At 41.5% G+C, this 18,682-nt stretch overlaps 1 protein-coding gene across 1 annotated transcript in view; it reads right to left on the bottom strand.

The window, feature by feature from the left end:
- tll1 (tolloid-like 1) overlaps nucleotides 1–18,682 on the bottom strand; it is a 44,081-nt gene continuing 25,399 nt past the window's right edge. Inside the window, exons 15-21 of the mRNA XM_037109321.1 lie at nucleotides 17,385–17,545; nucleotides 16,617–16,797; nucleotides 10,610–10,735; nucleotides 6,682–6,809; nucleotides 2,680–2,893; nucleotides 2,180–2,430; nucleotides 1–1,950 (exon numbers count right to left, since the gene is read on the bottom strand). Of these exons, the coding sequence (XP_036965216.1) occupies nucleotides 1,816–1,950; nucleotides 2,180–2,430; nucleotides 2,680–2,893; nucleotides 6,682–6,809; nucleotides 10,610–10,735; nucleotides 16,617–16,797; nucleotides 17,385–17,545 (1,196 nt within the window). The 3' untranslated portion in view covers nucleotides 1–1,815. The remainder of the gene's footprint in view (nucleotides 1,951–2,179; nucleotides 2,431–2,679; nucleotides 2,894–6,681; nucleotides 6,810–10,609; nucleotides 10,736–16,616; nucleotides 16,798–17,384; nucleotides 17,546–18,682) is intronic.

Here is an 18,682-nt window from a genome sequence, read left to right as displayed (position 1 = left end):
TGCAGTTTTTACCTGTGTGTATTTTAATGACTGATGCAGAGGGCGTCATGTTGGTGTCTGTGAACTACAGAGGTGGAATGATAAAAACAAAAACTACAGTGTATCAGGGTCACCTGGAGCTTGGCACGTACAGCGATGAATGATTTTCAACTTAAAAACAGTTTACAGACATACACACATTATTTCTCTATGATCTTCTATAACACACACTTACACATTTGCATTTAACACAGATATGATGCACCCCGTGTGCACCATGATATTCCTTCAACTTTACAGCACTTTGCTCTCCACGTTCCAAATTTAGAGAAGGGAAACGGTGTGTGTGTGCAGATATGTTCGGGAAAACGCACACGAACGAGGTGTGTTTTGTGTTTTTGTGGACGTGTAAGCGTGTGTGTGTATGTATCTCTGAGAGCAGCTACAAAAATGACACACAAACACACATGCACCATTGACACTCTATCTCTCACACAGACTACATTTCCCATGTTTGTTAGGTTTTTTTTTTGTTAGTTTTTTTTTTTACAATAAAACCATTCAAGATCTCCAAACAAATGAAATACGCTGCCAAAAAACCTCGAAAACACCTGTGCAAGAGCATAGGAGCGACCTCCGATAGCATACATTTTGGTTCTAAGGCAATATTGTAGTTCCACAGGACTAGTGCTGTTGATGCAGTGTGCTGTTTGCACGCTGACCGTGTCTCCGATTGAAAACCTTTACTTGCATCTGCAGTCACCTGTCATTCAGTGTGTTTCTATTTTTAGCACCATGGGAATCTCTCCTTCAATCAGAATCGTGTCACTCCGAGAGACAGCTGTGAAAATATTCCCTTCCGATATCCACTGAAAAAAACTTTTTTTTGGAGGGGGTGAGGTGGAAACATCCATGGAAGTTGCTCAGTTTGTTACAAGATGGTGCAAAACTAAAAAAAAAAACAGCGAGGACACACACAACATAATGCAAGGCTTTACATTAACATCACAGTTAATTTGGAAATTATCCATTTGCATTTTTTTTTCCCCATTCCACAATGGTCGTCTGCATAAGCTTTAAGCAAAAGGGCAAAGGACAGACTTCGGCCTTTTGTTTTTTGTTATTTTCTCTGTACACACAGACATACAGTAAACACAATGGGTTTTACAATAAGACATGAAATAAAATAATCTGCAGCCGTTCTGAGCTGGGTTAAAGAGACCAGTTCCCAGGCATCAAAGGCAATAAAAATGTCTGTTTCCTCTCACTTACTGTTGGTACGAGCAGCCGTCTGATCACAGTAAGTCGCACAGTTCATGGAGTCAGAAAGACTCGAAACTCCCTTGCTGGATGCATTATTTGTTTAGGTAGAAGCTCCTCAGTTCGTCAAGCATCCATAGTTAATAAGTCAGAATATGAGTCAAGCATGTTTTATGTGTGTTTGTACTCTTTTGTGTGAGTATCTCAGTAAACTGACTCGGATCCTCGGGAACCCTTTGTCCACAGTGAGGTAAGCTCCATGTCCAATAATCAAAAACCATCTCCTCCACAAAAAATGGCTCACTGAATTGTCAACGTGTTTCCCCACATTTGTTCAAACTTGATATCTCGCTGTATTTCCTGTCTCATCTCAGAGTGCGACGACCTGCGCGGAGCCACAGAGGGGGACAAATGTTCACGTAAGTATGGTCTTCCTCCCGCTGCTGGCAAGCGTCCACGTCTGTCCGTGGGTCTGAGAAGAGGGGACAGGCTGTGCTTTTCTCTTTGCCATGGTGAAGGTCAGGGTAACAGTGGTGGGGCTGCACAGAGGTCAGAGGTCACGGGCTGTGTGTGAGGTCATTTCCTGGTGTGAAGGCTCTCCTGGAACTTGGTGCTCGTGTAGCGGATGTGGAAGCCCTTCTTGCTGATTGTGTCGTCGCTGTGGAAGCGGATGAGCATAGCGCCTCCGGGTGAGTAGATCCCCTCTCTGGGCTGAGGAGGTGAAGACGGAGGGACATGTGAAGCAGTTTCTCAGACATTAAAAATCAATATTTTGAATTCCTGATATCCGTATCTGCTTCAGCCCCAAAAGCTGAGCAACATTTATTCTGAGACTGATTTGAGCCTTAATAGAATATAAATAGGTACAATTACTGTTGTGTTATTTTATGTTATACAGTGTGTAGAAGTTAGTGGCATCTAGCCTTTGATGGAAACTTACCCCTGAACCACAGAAGCGGCCGAGTCGATGTGAGTTGGCGTCATACCCATTGTACAGCTCGATGTAGTCGTAACCACAGTCGGCCTCCTCCTCTACCTCAAAAGTGATGAAGGTGAGCTCGATGCCGTAGCCCTGTTCGGCCGTCAGCAGCCACTCACAGTCGGTGTGACCCGGGTAATTATTGTCTCCAAACTGGGCGTGAGAGTAGAGGTTCTTCTGACGAACTTCTGCTTTCAGACGACCGCCACACTCTGCAAAGAATTAAGAAAGAGTGAGTAGGTGGACATAATCAGATTTTATGAATGATTTCCATCATGTACGTGCTGCTGAGAACCACTAGAGGGAGATGTTGCTCTTAGAAAAAACTATTCCAACTGAAGGAATCTGAGCTGGTGACGGTGAGTGATGCTCTGAATACTCACACACAGTCTTAAACATAAAGTGATATCTCATATTACATTCATGAAAACACACTACTACGCTTCCATACAGACACACACCTGTGGAGTGTGTAGCTTGGAAGCCCTTCCGTTGTACTGAGGCGTCAGAAATGAAGCGGAGGTACATCTTGTTGCCGGTGGAGACCAGCTGCTCCGGGATCTTACTGCCACACAGTCGACCCAAGATGGCTGCCGTGTCACTGTCCCCGTCGAAGGCCTCCAGGTGGTCATACGCACATTCCTGGTGCTGCTCGATCTCAAACTCGTTGAAGGTCTGTCAAGGTAAAGGGGGAGAGACAGAGGGGGTGAGACACCGCTGAGTGAGAAATGAGCCGTTCTTGTTGTTGCGGGGACTATTTGTTTGTTTGAGAGTAGTTCCAGTGGAAACATTTGAGGCTGAGGTTCCCAGGAGTATCCAGAATAAATGGGACTTTGATTCTGAGAAGGCACATTGCTGTCAAGTGACTCAGATTTCATTGTTGCAAGGCTTTAAGCACCAAAAATAAAACAGCATTAAAGACCCAGTTCAACCAGAGTTTCTGAGATCTGAAAGTGTAATGTCTCTTTCCAGAAATCACAACCTGGTTACCCAAATATATTCCACAGACCTTGTGGTGAGCTGTAGGGACTATTTTCTTTCAACCAAAATACACCCACCATCCACATCACAAGCAGAACGAAGCATGCATGGATGAAAGGCTAGTTAATTAATGCAAACTAATAGAGGAGGTATCTATTCATGTTTACATTGTGTGTTTTTTTTAATTTCAGGTTGAACTTTCCTTTAAACTCCCATTGTAACGAGGTGGTGACCATGAGAGCACCGACATTAAAAGACAATCTGAAGGCAAGTCAATGATAAAAGTATAGTACACTGTAAAGAGATTCATGACATTGGTGTATCTTTTGTAACAGCATTTATTGTATCGCATCAGGATCTAATCCTTCAGTCCGGAGTTAGTGGAGCTGGATGGAGAAGCTAGAAATCCTTGCTGAATAACAGGTCAGCAGAAAAACTGCCATGACACAAGACTGACTAACTTTTAAGTTGATATGGTGAACAAATAGTATCCAGGTTAACAGGTTAGCAGATACAACACACATTTATTTGGTGTTTCTAACCTCCAACTCCTGAGAAGAGTATCTAGCTTGTAAGGTGCTAAATGTTCATTTTCACCAGCTTGTCTAATTGTTTTGTCAGCCATCTGGTGATGGAATCGAGCATGGATACCTAAACATCTAAAAAATGATGTCAACATCGGGTCAGGTTTGGTGACTTGACGTGCTGCTTTCAAGTTCCTTTTGTGAAAGTCTTCCATGATATTAAGTGACGGACCTACTGTCTGTTGGGTCTATATGTCGTTTTATAATTTATTATTTATGTCACAATGCTTTGAGCACAACACAGCAGCTTTCTGTTGCTTTCAAGGCAGCAAAAATTTATGTGGGACTCTGCGTGACAGGGTGAAACAAACACGTACTTAAGTAACACTAATTGCATCTGGCTTGAGTCAGGTTTGGACGTAAAAAACAGAAGAGCTGAGTTGAGTTTGGGATGAACTCGGTTATTTCTCTCTCAGACGCAAACTTTTCACCCGGGAATATCCGCCTAAAATGTTAAACATGTGTATTAAAGCTACTTTAACCAAAATAGAACACATTTCTGTCACAAATATCTTAATTATAATTTTCCAGGGTCTTACATCAGTGTTACACACTTTTAAATCATACTAACATATTTACATACTCTTTGATACTACAGAGAACCCTGCCTCCCTCCGTCTTTGTGTACATGTTGCTTACGCACCGACACGCATGTACATGCAGTCACGATTCATAATCTAATCAAGTCACCCTGAGCTGAGTCATAACACCTTGCAGGCCTCTCTCCCACGCACGGTCACACATCTCTCTGATCACTCCATCACGCCACCACAAACACCACACCAAATTGATTTTTAACAAACCCGACAGAAACAGAGAGGAGAGCGAAGGTGAGGTGTTTGATTCTGGGGTCGTGATGGCTTCAAGATGTTCCCGACTGTAGCTCGGATCACACTGGTTTGTGCATCTGTTTACTACTCTCAAGAGAATTTGGTGTGTGAACGCTTGTCAGGGTGTGTGTGCGTGTGTGTGTGTGTGTGTGACAGAGAGAGCAATAACAGGATGACCTTCATGTCTATGCTCAGATTTCTGGTATTAAATTTATGCCGCTGTGATGTCATTACTGTGGATATGGAGAGCAACCCTGCTAATCCCAAACCATACACACACACACACACAGGAGCGAATTCTCCAATGTGTGTATGTGTGTAAATGACATGTAGTCACACATTCAAAACAGTTGCAAAAACTACTAAATGTGTTGTGACAGCTGATGATGGAATTTGTGTTTTTTGGTTGCGTAAGCGGTGATTAGAGATTATCAAAACTAAATGACGGTTAATGACAGTTTTGATGCCACGCAGCGAGCTCAGCAGGACGCTGCAGAGAGGAAGCGAGGTGAAGAGCCAAATCCAAACACTTTGCAGGACTATACTGAGTGTGTGATGCTTTTGACTTTGTGTCAAGACCAGGCAGGCGCGAGTATAGAGACAAAATCCCTGTGATGTTGCGGGTCAGATGCTGGGAGACAACTTGTCGATGATTTGCGTCGCAGAGACGTGATGTGAAATCTCAATTATCAGCGGTGAACATAACAGGTTAGTTCCAACCTGTTTCACATTTCTGCAGTCTTTAGTTTATGTGCTGTGCTGCATTTATATGTACCAAACAGCGACATCTCATACTAACTGCTACTTCTTGATAAACTCAAGCTACCATTTTCTTTAGCCTCTGGCCCAACGGGTGAATCAGGTCTCTAAACTTTGCAAAAGTGTTGGTATTAATGAGATATGATAGCATCAAATACATATTTTAGATGAAAGAGATATAAACACTTAAATATAACACAGTGAAAAACAACAAACTGTATGTGAAGTAATGGGTGTTACAGGGGTTTTCCACCTTATGAACACTGATTTAATGGTGTCTACTTAATGCACTGTGTAGCATGCTGTGTGAATGTGTGTGTGTCAGGACAAACTCCATTTAACGGCCTCCAAGATTTTGCTCCTTAATAAATAAAAAAGAACTAGTACTTTCTAATTGTCCTTGACCAATCTACAACAGAAGTCTATCAGACTTTCCATAATTTAGTCCAATTTAAGGTTCTTAGATACAGAAGAGTTTGTTGTTGTGACTGACATGCAGGCTCAGCAAATGTTCTTGGTCATTCTTGATCAGTTCATCAAGACACAGAATTGCTGTTTGATTAAAATGCAATCCCGTACAAAATCACCCCAATCTTTCTAGAATGATTAATGATTTCCAAATAGAGCAAGTCAAACCAAAATATTAAATGCAAATTTAATAAATTGTTCCAATATGTTGCTGCATGACTCCATTTGCATCAGTGCTAACATTGTTAGCCAAAGACCATCTGTTTTAGCTACCATACCATCGCAAAAGTTCAGATTATCTCTTCCCCTCTATGTCTCTATGTCTCTCTTCAGACAAATAACCTTGCAAATCAGAGCTTTCAGCCTCCATGATGCACAGGGCAGAGCACAATATGTCGGGTTATTCCTAAATATGAACATCTGCAACAACTCGTGTTGTCTTTGGTGACACATAAATGCTTACATGCACAAATGTGTGCACATGCAGACAAAATGCAGGCAGATATATACACACATAGAAAGACACAAGGACGCAGATGGCCACTGCCCAAGGCCTCTTTCTAACGCATGAGCACACGCTCGCAGTGAGCCCGAATATACAAACGTGCACTTTCTCCCCCATTCACATTTGGGTTTCCTAAGTGGAACATGGGAAAGAGAGATCAGCGTGCAAGAAGGGGGGAGGGCAGCCTGCGGCTTTTACATACGATATGACCCCACAGACAGAAGAACATATTCTTATGAGGAAGGGAAGAAGGCCAGTAATGCTAAAGGGTTTATAAGTGGAAGAAGAATCCTTCCTTCACAAGCACTGAGATCTGCTTGATTTCATCAGACTTACTATCTTGACTCGGTGTCCCGGCGTGGCTGTGATGTCCCAGGTGCACTCCTTGCGGCTGGGGTACTTGTCTGGCCAGTTGGGGCTGCTCAGGGTCCCACTGGGGCTGTGGATCTTATGCTCACACTCGGCTGGACACACAAACACACACACAGAAAAACACACGCACGTAAGCACACACATAGAGAGGAAGTTAAAATCATGGCTGCGCAGGAAAAGGTCAGAGGAAATGGAAAAGGAACAGGAAGGATAGAAACCAGAGAACCAAAAGAGAAAGAAAAGATTTCAAAGAAACACATCCTGATGACAAGTTCAGTGTGAATTTCTCATGGCATGCACGCACGTTTTAAACAAACACTGTTACATTAAGCCCTCTGCACTTTGCATCTCTGGAGTACAGCACACAAAGAACCAAAGGAAAATCTGTGTCTGTGTTAGTAATTGTTTTGTCATTTTGTTTTGTTATCCTGGATGTTATTCTGAAAGGGATTTTATATTTGTAGACACAAAATCCAAAATTTGCAATATGGACCCAGTGCAAGTTGATTTTTTCTTTTGTGCTAATAATTACATTCTGACTGTTTCACTGCAAACTCTGTCTTTTAAAATCTAAGCACTTGGTGATTAGATGTTCAGGAGAAAAATCCTACAAAAAACTTGTTTCTGTAAGAAAATACCTCTGGGACCTGCGGCCCACATTGCTGCTCTATAATGTTACAGAAACAGGGACAGAGCACATCAATGAATATTGCTGTTAATGCACCAAAAGATTGCCAAAAGGCTAGTTTTCATCTGATGCCAGCTCCTTTGTTATTACTGCAGAGTAAGAGAAGTGTATTTCACCAGAAATACTTCTACTTTATCGTTTCCACCAAGCAGCCAAGTTGAGTTTCTTGTTCAAATGAAAAAAAAAAACCAACACACATTTGTGTAGTGTGCATCAAGTTTGGGGACGAGCAAGAGAAAGAGAACGGCATAAAGGAAGATGGTGAATGTGAGTGAAGTCTACAAATGCAGCTGCTTCTTAATAGTCAAGGTGAGAACAGATCTTGCATTTAGGTGCGGTTGCCATGGGATACGTATGGGTCAAAAAGAGTACTATGCCAAAAACTACATTGGTGGAAACGCAGCTATTGAAGTACTTCACATCAGCTTGGTTTCATTTGTCACTGATGGTTATCTGACTGACTGTAACTCTGATACTGTACTTAACGACTACACATGAGCTCTTGGCTAACACTGCAGCATGCTGACAGCTGTGTGGCAACTCTTTCTGACAGACGTTGGACAGACAGACTAGCCGACTGTTGTCTTCCTGGAGTGTTTGCATCGGTTGCGCAATACACCAAAAGCGGTCCGCAACAGCCGAACAAGGCAGTTGTGTTTGTGTGTGGCACGAGTTAAATGAACGCCATGACTTAATGAAGGCGGTGGGAGGCAGGAGGCATGCACAGGACAACAAGATGTATTCCAGAGTGACAGATTTTATTTAGACTCAACGTACAGAATGAGATGAATGAAGTTACAAGAACAGTGTATTAATGTGAAGGAGAAAGTATAAATACAGATGTTATGATCCACACACACACACACACACTACTGTTACAGAAGACCCTCACAGCTTGTGTAGTTTAAAAGTCTACCTACTGACAAGGACACAAATGTTAAGCTCTGACAAAACCGTGTTGTCTGACAGCAGCAAAACGATCTTTTCACAACAAGTCACTGTTCGTAACAGGAGATAGTTCACAATGCCACAGCATCATCATATAAACATAAATGAAGTAAAACAGCAAGTTTCAAGGGACACTATGTAGTTTTAGGGAACAAATTCAAAATCTATTAATTGATGAGGTAATGATACAAACTCGGACATGTTTGTTTCTTTCCATAACTGAATAAACAAGCTGTTCTCAGAAGAAAATGAGGTTTGAAGATAGAAATTTGAAGGTGGAAAGGTGGCAGGGTCCGCCAAATATAAACACAGTTAGACACTAAGAAATATTTTACTTGGTTTATCCTGTCATGAAAACAAGTTTGTGTATTTGGTTGTTAAAATTTGGCATTAGAATTTAGTTGATCCCAAAACTACAGAGTGCACCTTTAAGAGATGTCTGACTGCCATGAAAAAGACTAAATGTGACCCCTGAGATTATAAAAAAACACACATTTTAAGTTTTTTGTTTTGTCTTTTCCACTGCACTTACAGTACGTGAGTCTTATCACTAAAAGATGATTGTTGTATCAATCCAACATGTTTGCAGCATCCGTCACGCTATCCAAACGTCTGTCTCCACATGCTGAAACTTTCACACGCACATGCTGTGTGTATGTACATAATCACACACGGACACAAGCTGTGTGATGGGAATATGGATTTACGTGACTCTGCAAGGTTACTGGGTCAAGCTGGTCTAATGCACACATAAACACACACACACACACAAACACACACATCACACACACAGGAAGACAGGGGCTACATGAGAAGCTTTCAAGCTCCCAGATGTTTGAAACATGAGTGTTTTTATGAGCAGCACAGGGAGCCTTTAGTGAGGTGTGCATGTGTGTATTGATGTGGTGTGTGTGTGTGCATGTTCAAAAGTTCAACTTCAAAGAGATGAGTATAACATGTCAATTTAACTGTGTGTGTGTGTACATGGGTCTATTTGCTAATAGCTTTTAAGAAATAGTGTTTTCCTGTCAAACTGGAGCCCCCCTCTCACGCAACAAACACAAACACACATCACAGTGAACACACTCTCAGTCACTTGCATGCAGAGCTGCTTCAAGTCAGCTGAGACAAGTTTAAGTGAAATTAAATCTTTCACAATAAATCTCAAGACAGTCCTAACCCTGGACCACAGACCGGTAACATGGCAGTAAAACTGTATCATTTAAATATATATTTACATGTTTTGGTGTGTACATGGTTTATTCCTACCTTAAGTTTTTGAATCAGTTCAGTAGATCGCCTCAGCTGGCAGCAGAGAAATGGCTGCAACTATGACATCCACCTAAAGTGCTGACAAGCTGAGTTTTATTCTACGTCTCTGACAACAATACAGGCATGTTTCCTACGGCGATAGTCCTTCTGTAAGCAGAAAGACTTCTTCAATATGAACTCTCACTCTGAAATTCTACGAGATGAGAGGTTATTTGTTTATTTGACAGGGACAGTGTACAGTCTCCAAACTGTATCAGAGTTAGCTATAAGTTACATAACATGTAGTAGTCCCTGGGCAGGACACAGAAACAGTGTTGTTGCTTCATCTAGACAGTCATCCACAACTTTGGGAATACATTCTTTCTGGCAGTTTGTAAATTTCAAACTTCTCTCCAAGTCCACAAGATTTCAGAGTGAGACTTGTGTTTCTGGTTACAAAAAGGACAAAAAGGTCTGTCTCTGTAGGAATCATTTCCATAATGTTGTCAACCTCAGTGGTTAAATACAAGCACATTTTAGTGGATGTAACTTTGACCGTTGGAGTTGCCCCAGAGGATTACACTGCAGCCATTAGAGCTGTGTTGCTGCTGCCAGCTGTGAAGATCTACTGGACAGATTTCAAACTTTTGGTAAATATGAAACATTTACACATCACAACATGTAGACATAGGGCCCAGGATTAAAAAGGACTGTAATTGAGCAAGTCTCAAGGTCAAGAATTTTGCATCCTTTAGGACAACAGCTCTGATGCAGCCACCAAGCGTATAAATATACAGAAGTAAAGAAAACAATCCGTTCAAATGGAAAGGGCCAATCTGTTGTCAGGGTGACTCTGATGTGGATAAACAGAGTACGGGCTGTATGATGGACGGTGGCTGTTCTTGTGAATGATCACATGCTTGTGTGAATGTGGCAGGACGTGCATGTACGGTCCAACGTTTTTATGCCAGTGTGTGTGCGGATGTGAATGTACGTGAAACCCACCTTCCTTACAGTCATGTTTGTTCTCATGCAGTACAAAGCCATGGCGACACTGACAAACGTAAGAGCCCACTGTGTTGATGCACTCGTGCTGGCAGCCGCCGTTGTCCTTGCTGCACTCATCTTTGTCTGTGAGAGATACACATGCAACACATCACTCATGTGAAGACAGCAAAAGAGATGAGGTGGAGGGAAGCAAAGGGTCAAGCAGGGGAGAGGAGTGGAAGGATGAGACCTCAAGGAAGGGGAAGAGAGTTTTTTTTGAAAAATGAGATGATAAGAAAAGGAGAAACAGGAGAAACAAACAGTGATATGAGGGGAGGACCAGACGGAAATCAAGTCAAACCAGGAAGTAAAGTTCAACAAAGAAATCTCAAGTACAAATAAGAGAAAGTGGCAAATAAATAAATAACTGTTTCTGGGTCTAACAGGCCTGTAAAACTTTGTATAGACAGTTACAGACAAAATGTGTTTTTGGCTGCAATACTGCAAGTGGCCACTGGGCAAAATCTGAAGCAAGGCTGAGCGGCATCAACACACCCTAGTCCATAATACATTTGCATGTCTAAAATAAAACTGCAAACGGCTGCACGGCTAACATTAGCACTCCTAGCTAACTAGCGTACCACATACAACATTAACCGGAACGATGTCCTGGCATGGGAACAGTCTGAACAGTCTGTTCCCATGCCAGGACAAGTTTCTGAGGACCGGCTTCAGCCTCAGCCTTTTAGCTTTACTTCAATCATGTGGTAATCAAATATAAAAAGATCCTTTACTGGGTTCTCTTTTTAAAGGTGTTATTTATAAGAAAGCTGGAAATGAGACTCAAAAATCTGCTTTTCTGACAAATAGGGTCTTTAAAATGAGTCTGCATAGTGTGTTTTTTCAAGTAACTCAGGTTTAGCTTATCCTGAATTCCAGAAATGAAGAGCCTGCTTTTGTTTACCTCTGTGTAAAATCAGGGACGAACTGTTTGAAGAATTACTAGGAGGTTTGAGTGGTAAATCTGCTTCTGTAATCATTGTAAACTCAACATGTGTCAAGCTACAGTGGAAAGCTTGACCAACATAGTTACAGCTGGCTAGCTAAGGGGAATGGGGCTTGTCAAAAGTTGCATTGAGCAGAGTCATCACAGCTTTAAATATCCTATGCAGCCCAACTGTTCTGAAATACTAACGTCCAAAAGAAAGGTTAGAGAGAGGGACATGGTAATAAAAGAAAACATTAACCAAAGTTAGCATTAAAGGCATCAACAGAAAACAACAAAGTGTGAAGTTAGTTGGCCTGTAAGTGTGTGTGGTTCCATCGGCCTGTCAAACTGTCTTTGTGCTGCTCTTTGGGTTCACAGTTACGATCACTCTGCAGTCAACCTCTGATCTTGGCTCTGAAATCTCTCTGACCATAACAGCTGTTTTCAGATCAGCTGGGTGCTCCTCGAGCCAGACCACCGCGGCTAAATCAGTCTGATGTGGTCACCGAGCCAGCTGAAGGGGAAACTGCGATATGTGACGAGAGCTTCTGTCATCGCGTTTGGATCTAAAGCTACTGGAGACCTACTTCTCTGTGAGTGTAAGTCTTCACGGTACATGGTAGGATATGTGGGCCGTTAGGGTTGTCATGGTGACGCCTAAATGTAGATCACAAATTCTTCCCCATAAATAATTTGAAAAGGTTTTTGCTCCATAAATTTACATACAAATAAGGAGAAGTGACCTCCTTGAGAGAACAGTGACGCCTCACTGCTGTATCTGAGATGGTTGCTTCTTATGATTGTTTTGGTAATTAATACCTCTTATAGAGTGAACTGTTTTAGGGTTCAATTAATAGAAAATGTAAGTTATGTGTACAACAGGGTACTCAAAACAATAATGGTAAATTGGTTTAGTCAGATTAGTTGATACTGAAAACACATGTACAGCTACATCTAAAAGAATACTTTCAGGGAAATTTCAGGGAAATACATGGATTTATATATGAGATTTAATGGGGTTAAATCAGGGTTGTGGGAAATAATCCTGCACTGAAAAAAACACAACTTTTCGTGTTGATTTGGTGGCTTGAGATGTGCTCATACACAGATTTTGAGAGAGAGCCAGGGCAGCTGTTTTCCCCTGTTGCCAGTCTTACTGCTGAGCCAAGCTAACTGTCTGCTGGCTGGAACTTGATATGTCATGCCTCCATCTAACTGTCAAGCAAATTTGAAGAAATACAGTGCAAAGTAGGTAATTCACCATCAATTGGGTTGTAGGCAATATAAACTAGGCAGGGCACAGTGTAGTTTGATTAGAAGTTGGTGGTAAAGGATATATTATGTGTGGCTGTAATAAAATGAGAGGAAAACATAGACGTCGACGAAACAAAACCAGCTGAATCTCCATCTAAAGGAGAGAACTGGAGAGCGATTTGACAGCTTTTACTAAGTTTTAATTATCCTTTAATGTAAGATACATATTGGTATTTATATCCAGGAAGAAGTTGACAACAAACAGCTTCTTCTTCTCTCAGAGTGGAAACAGCTGATCAGTCATCAGCAACATCGTAACTTATCCTGAAAAGGTGTTTTCATCTCTCATTAAGAGCATAAACCTTTTTTCTGAAAAAAGGCAAAAAAACAACTCAAGCAGGCATAAAACAGTGTTTTAATGTTTCCATCAAGCTTTTCTAATACAATACTTTAACATGCTAATGAAAGATATTGCTGGTAAAACAATTACACTAACCAACTAACTCTTGGTAAGAAAGCGAATATGTTTGCCAAATTGTCCTAACTTTTCCCACACTCTGATAGTATCATAAATTACCTGGTTAAGCTTTTAATTAGATTGATGTTGAAATATTCGAAACACAAACTTTTAATTGTATTTTCCTGTAATTCACCTGAACATATTTGGTGTTTTTAGAAGACGACCCACTGGTGGGCTGCTGATAAAAAGTTTAAAAAGTTCAAATAAAACAATCTGAGTTGTTTTCTCGCATCTCGCCCATTTTTTCTGGCCTCATCCTTTAATTTGTGGCGTCTTCAATTCACACAGCTTCCCCCTCAACTCGGCTGAGTGATGACAAAGGCCCTTCAGTGAAGCTGAACACTGGAGGACCAGAGGCCGGAGGTGAAAGGAGCGGGGAAGACTTGGTCCGTGTGTGTGTGCGTGTGTGTGTGTGTGGAGGGGGGGGCGCCACATTGACAACAGTGAAGGTGTCAAGAGACAGAAGCAGAGAGGTGGAGATTTAGAGATGACCGCACAGGCAGACGGAGCATGTGCAGAGAGAGTGTGGGAGACAGAGAGGTGTGTGTTTGTGAGTGAGAGACAGATTCCTATAAAGAGATGTGAGATTAGACACAGACGCCGAGTCTCACCTCAACTCAAGAGCTTGTGAATCAAACTAGATCTGCTTTTAATGAAACCACTAAATCCTCCTCTCTCTCTCTCTCTCTCTCTCTCTCTCTCTCTCTCTCTCTCTCTCTCTCTTTCTGTGTGTGTGTGTGTGTGTGTGTGTGTGTGTCTGATGTGGTATTACGGTGCTATTGTGGGCTCAGTCTCACCCTATCACAGGCTAAGAAGCTTTGCAGTTGATGCTACACCGTGCTCATTGTAGCTTTCTTCGGGTCAAGCACACAATGTCCACGTGCACGCGCACACACACACACACACACTCACACTCACATGGATTAGTAGTGTGTGGGAGGCCGAAGGGACCTCCCTAAAGCTGCTGGACCTTCGCCAACCAAAAGCTATCCCTGGAAGCTTCTGACGATAGCAGAGACACTCACACAGCAACTTTTGACACACACACACACACATTATCTATATCTGAGTAAGTAAATTCCCTGTGAAATCGAGCTCCACTGAGCGGTTTAACTTTCGTGTCCCAGATGTTCGGCGAGGAGTTGATTTTTGAAGAGCTCATCCGGCTGACAGCTTTACTCCCTCTGAAGGAGGAGGCGGCGGTCAAAGTGTTAGACGAAAGTTGCCTTTCGGATCAGTTTCTCTGTTTCCATTTTAGTTACTGTAAATCTTGGAGAGAAATTTTGATCTTTTCATCAGGACAACTTCCTAAAATTGTTAGAATCTAATGTTTACATTCAACAAATTCATCCCTGCAGCGAGGAGGAGATGTTTGTTATGTTTTTGCGGGAGGATCATGGTGCTGTCCCAATTCCATACAACATACTAACTGAATTAAATCTAATTTAGTTTAATTTAATTTGTTCAATAAATAGTGGGCAGTTGTGACATTCTGGAACATATTTGGAAATAAACAGTCATAATTTGTATATTTGGGAGACATGAAACTGACTGTAGCTTCCCAAAGTTTCCATTTGTTTGTCTGCCAGTGATCACTAATGATTTTGTTTTACTACACACAGTTTACTATATAAATTTCTTGCGTACCTTCTGTGAATAATAGTTAAAGGTGAAATATGTAAGAATTAAAACACACACAAAAAAATAAATTATTAACACAATGGGTTTAGACCACTAGCTGCATGGCTAACTGAGCTAATTAGCTAACAGCAGCTGCAGTTTGCAGCAGGTAGTAGTTACTTTAGTGATATCTCGCTCACTATTTGTTGAATAGTGAGTCTGAGAGGCGACCGATTGTTACATATTGCACCTTTAAATTCTCTAAAATTGTAGAAACAGCTCTCCAGGCTCATTTTTCATGCTCGTTGCACTGATGTGACTTATAACATTTTTTACTGAGGTGCAACAGCACATAAAGTAGTTGTACCCAATACTACATTTGTAGTTAATTTCTTAACACATTTTGTAAAAGACTGTAAACAGTGGAAATACATGTGTTTCTTCATCACATGCAACAAGAAATTGCAATAATCTCCATTGTTTAAAAAATTAACCTCTAAACTTCTGGTGCACAACTGTGACCTTGCACTTGACAGATTTTTGGTGCATGAGTATCAAAACAGTGGCACCCTGGAACCCGAAAAAATGGGTCATGATATTGCAACTGTACATAAAAATCATATAAATGATTTAAAATAATCAAAGTCATATTTAAACTCATGAACTTTATCATGGAAGACCAAACGCCTCATATTTCTAAAACAAAGAAATACCATGTGTTTTTAATTGCAGCTTGCATGAAATAGCTTAATTCAAACCACATAAATGTGTATAATAATATAATTATAAGTCGATAAATTTTATTACTGTATTCTCTCTAACTCAGTAGTATTATTATGTAACATGGAATCGGGACAGAGCACATGTTTCCCTCTGGAAGAGAATGGATTCAATAATGATCCACACAATTAAAACAGGATCCATCCATTCCCTCATCACGCGTTAGACCGAAGCCAATCAGAGATGCCGAATGTGAGGTCATGTTACCTCTGACCTTTGATGAGGTTGCCAGCTTGTTGTTGACGTGGCCACGAGTGGGAGAGCGGCCGCGCTTTATGTCCTGGCATGACTCAAACACAATCATACGCTCCTGACACGGAGCCAGCCTGTCTGATGGAGAGAGGGCAGAGCGCAGGGTGGGTGCAGGCGGCCTGAGAGCCGGGTGGAGGCTCAGGAGACACAGCATGACAGACGGACACATCACATGTACACAGGCGGGAAAACACAGGGGCACACACACACACACATATGGATATTTCCACAAATATTTACAACCATGCAAGCGAACATCCACACACACACACAAATCAGATCACAGTGGAGGTGGACAGGAGACGCAAAACCAGCAGCTGGATTCAACTGCTCTTGATATTTAATTTAACAATGACCTCTGTCATGTGTTTTAATTGTCTAAACCACTTTAACGATATAGTAGTTGCTATGGACAGATATCGTATCCATGATTAGTTTGCACAATAGACAATTTGCATTAAAACAAAAAAAAAATCGATCTGTATGCTCAGTTTGTTCCAGACCAGATACGCTGCTCTGACCACCCTAACAAACAGACAAACACACACACACACACACACACACACACACACTTACACAGATGTTACACACATGTAACACATGTGTCTTACCTGAGAAGAAGTGAGCTTTGAATCCTTTTTTGGACACGGTGTTGTCTGACTTGAACTCAATCCTCATGTTGTTGTATTGAGACGTGATGACCTCAGGGACCTCGGTGCCGCAGTATTTACCGTGCAGCTTAGAGTCGGACGAGAGGCCGCTTCGCACTTCCACATAGTCGTATTTACACACCTAAACACACAAATAAGGGTCATAAAACACACATTCATGAGGAGGCTACTTATAGAGGATGAAAACTGCCGTGATCAAATACTTTACCATTTAACTTTTCTGTATAAGCAAAAACTCATGGATTTATTTCTGCTTCATTTCCCTTTGTAGTTTTCCACTCTTCATTTCCCTAAACAAATTTTATGTAGATTTTTATTTTCATTTAATTTTACATTTTAAATATTAATCATTTTAATTTTACAATTTAGTTATTGATTAAAAGGTCTATTTTCCCTTTGCAATTTTCTCCATTCTTATTTCCCACGACATGTTTGTTTCTGTACTTTTCCTCTAACTTTTCTTTATGCCTCTCTGCTTCTTTACAAAAATAAGGGGGCTGCAATTCAAAGCATGTCATGGAGTCAACTTAAGTCATATTTTAAAATGTCATTACTTGGGTGCATTTAATTTTTGGATGCATTTATTGACATATTATTTCATTTATTGAGCAATTTCTGATTTTAGATATTGGCAGCATTAGTCCTCCACAGATACTATTGTTGGCGTCTCCCTTTTCCTTTCATGAACACACACACACACACACTCACCTCATTTCCCTCCAGCTCGAAGGCCTCAAACTGCATGGAGATGCGGTACTGTGTGGGCGCGACCACCTGCCACACACAGTTCTTGTTGGGTGGATACTCTTTGGGCCAACCGGGAGTGCTGATAGTCCCGTTCAACTTGGAGAGGAGACCACCACAAGCCGCTGAAAACACAGAAACAATTCAGTCACACTCACACAACAAGGAATATGTTTCGTGTTTTACCAGCCACAGGGACAGAACTGCATAGAAAAAAAAACTGGAGCCAGTTCATTAACATTGTGGTGGGAGCAGGGTTTCCCCTCATCCAGCCAAACCACATTGTACATTAGCGGGTGGTGCAGAATCTGGTCAATGCTTAGTCATTTGTTTTGGCAATTCACATTTCTAATTCACAGTTGTTAACTATTGCATTCCAAGCCGCACCAACTGGACCCCATCAAATCCCCAAGTTTCCCAACATGTAAAATAAAACAGCTGTCATGTTTGAGAGCCTGCTTTTGTGCAAACAAGGAGATTCTAGTGGCATATTTTTGATGAACCCGGCAGCTATTTTGGTCACGAGGGTTGTCTTTCGGATATGATGTTCTTAAGAATGGAATGTGGAGGACAATCAGGTGCGTCATCGGCTGCAGAATGTGTTTCTACTGATGACGCCACTGGGAATATTTGTCATAGAGGAACCAGATTCAGCTCAAAGGAAGAGTGAAACGTGTTTGCAAAGTCATTACTGCTGATCTTTTGTTTATTCCAAGTGGAAGGAGGTAACGGGACCTCAAAAACACCTGTAGAGTTCACGAAAGGTTTTCCTCAAACAACAGCAATACAGTTTCTCACAACACAATATGCCACGTTATTTCTCCCGACTCAAATTTATTGTGCTGTACTTGACCTTGATCAGCCCCTCTACCGCATGTGAGCGGGAACTGCTCCAAGAATTTCCCCTTTTTGAGGCTGGCATGGCGAATCTCCTTACAAAAGTGAGCCCAAACATGACTGTCATTGTATATACAGACTGGGACTTTCAAACTCCACGTTCTACATGAGTTTCCCACACATTTATTCACTGCGGATGCCAAAAAACACGACTGCTCTTCAAAGATATACAGCAAAACCACATTTTGGATATTTCACTAGCAGAGGATTTTCTCTCTCTGCGTCAGAAGTGGTTTGTTCAGTTGTTTCAGTATGTGGGTCATTACGGGCAGTTAATTTATTTTCGTGGGATTAGAGGACCTTCACAGCGTTTGTGGCATTGGAGCAGCGAGGCATGTGGCTTTGTGTCAGAGACATGTTTTTTC

This window comes from Acanthopagrus latus, chromosome 1 (assembly GCF_904848185.1).
Source record: "Acanthopagrus latus isolate v.2019 chromosome 1, fAcaLat1.1, whole genome shotgun sequence".
NCBI lineage: Eukaryota > Metazoa > Chordata > Actinopteri > Spariformes > Sparidae > Acanthopagrus > Acanthopagrus latus.
Note: the sequence above shows the minus strand (reverse complement) of the source record. Positions and strands in the feature narration are given on the sequence as shown.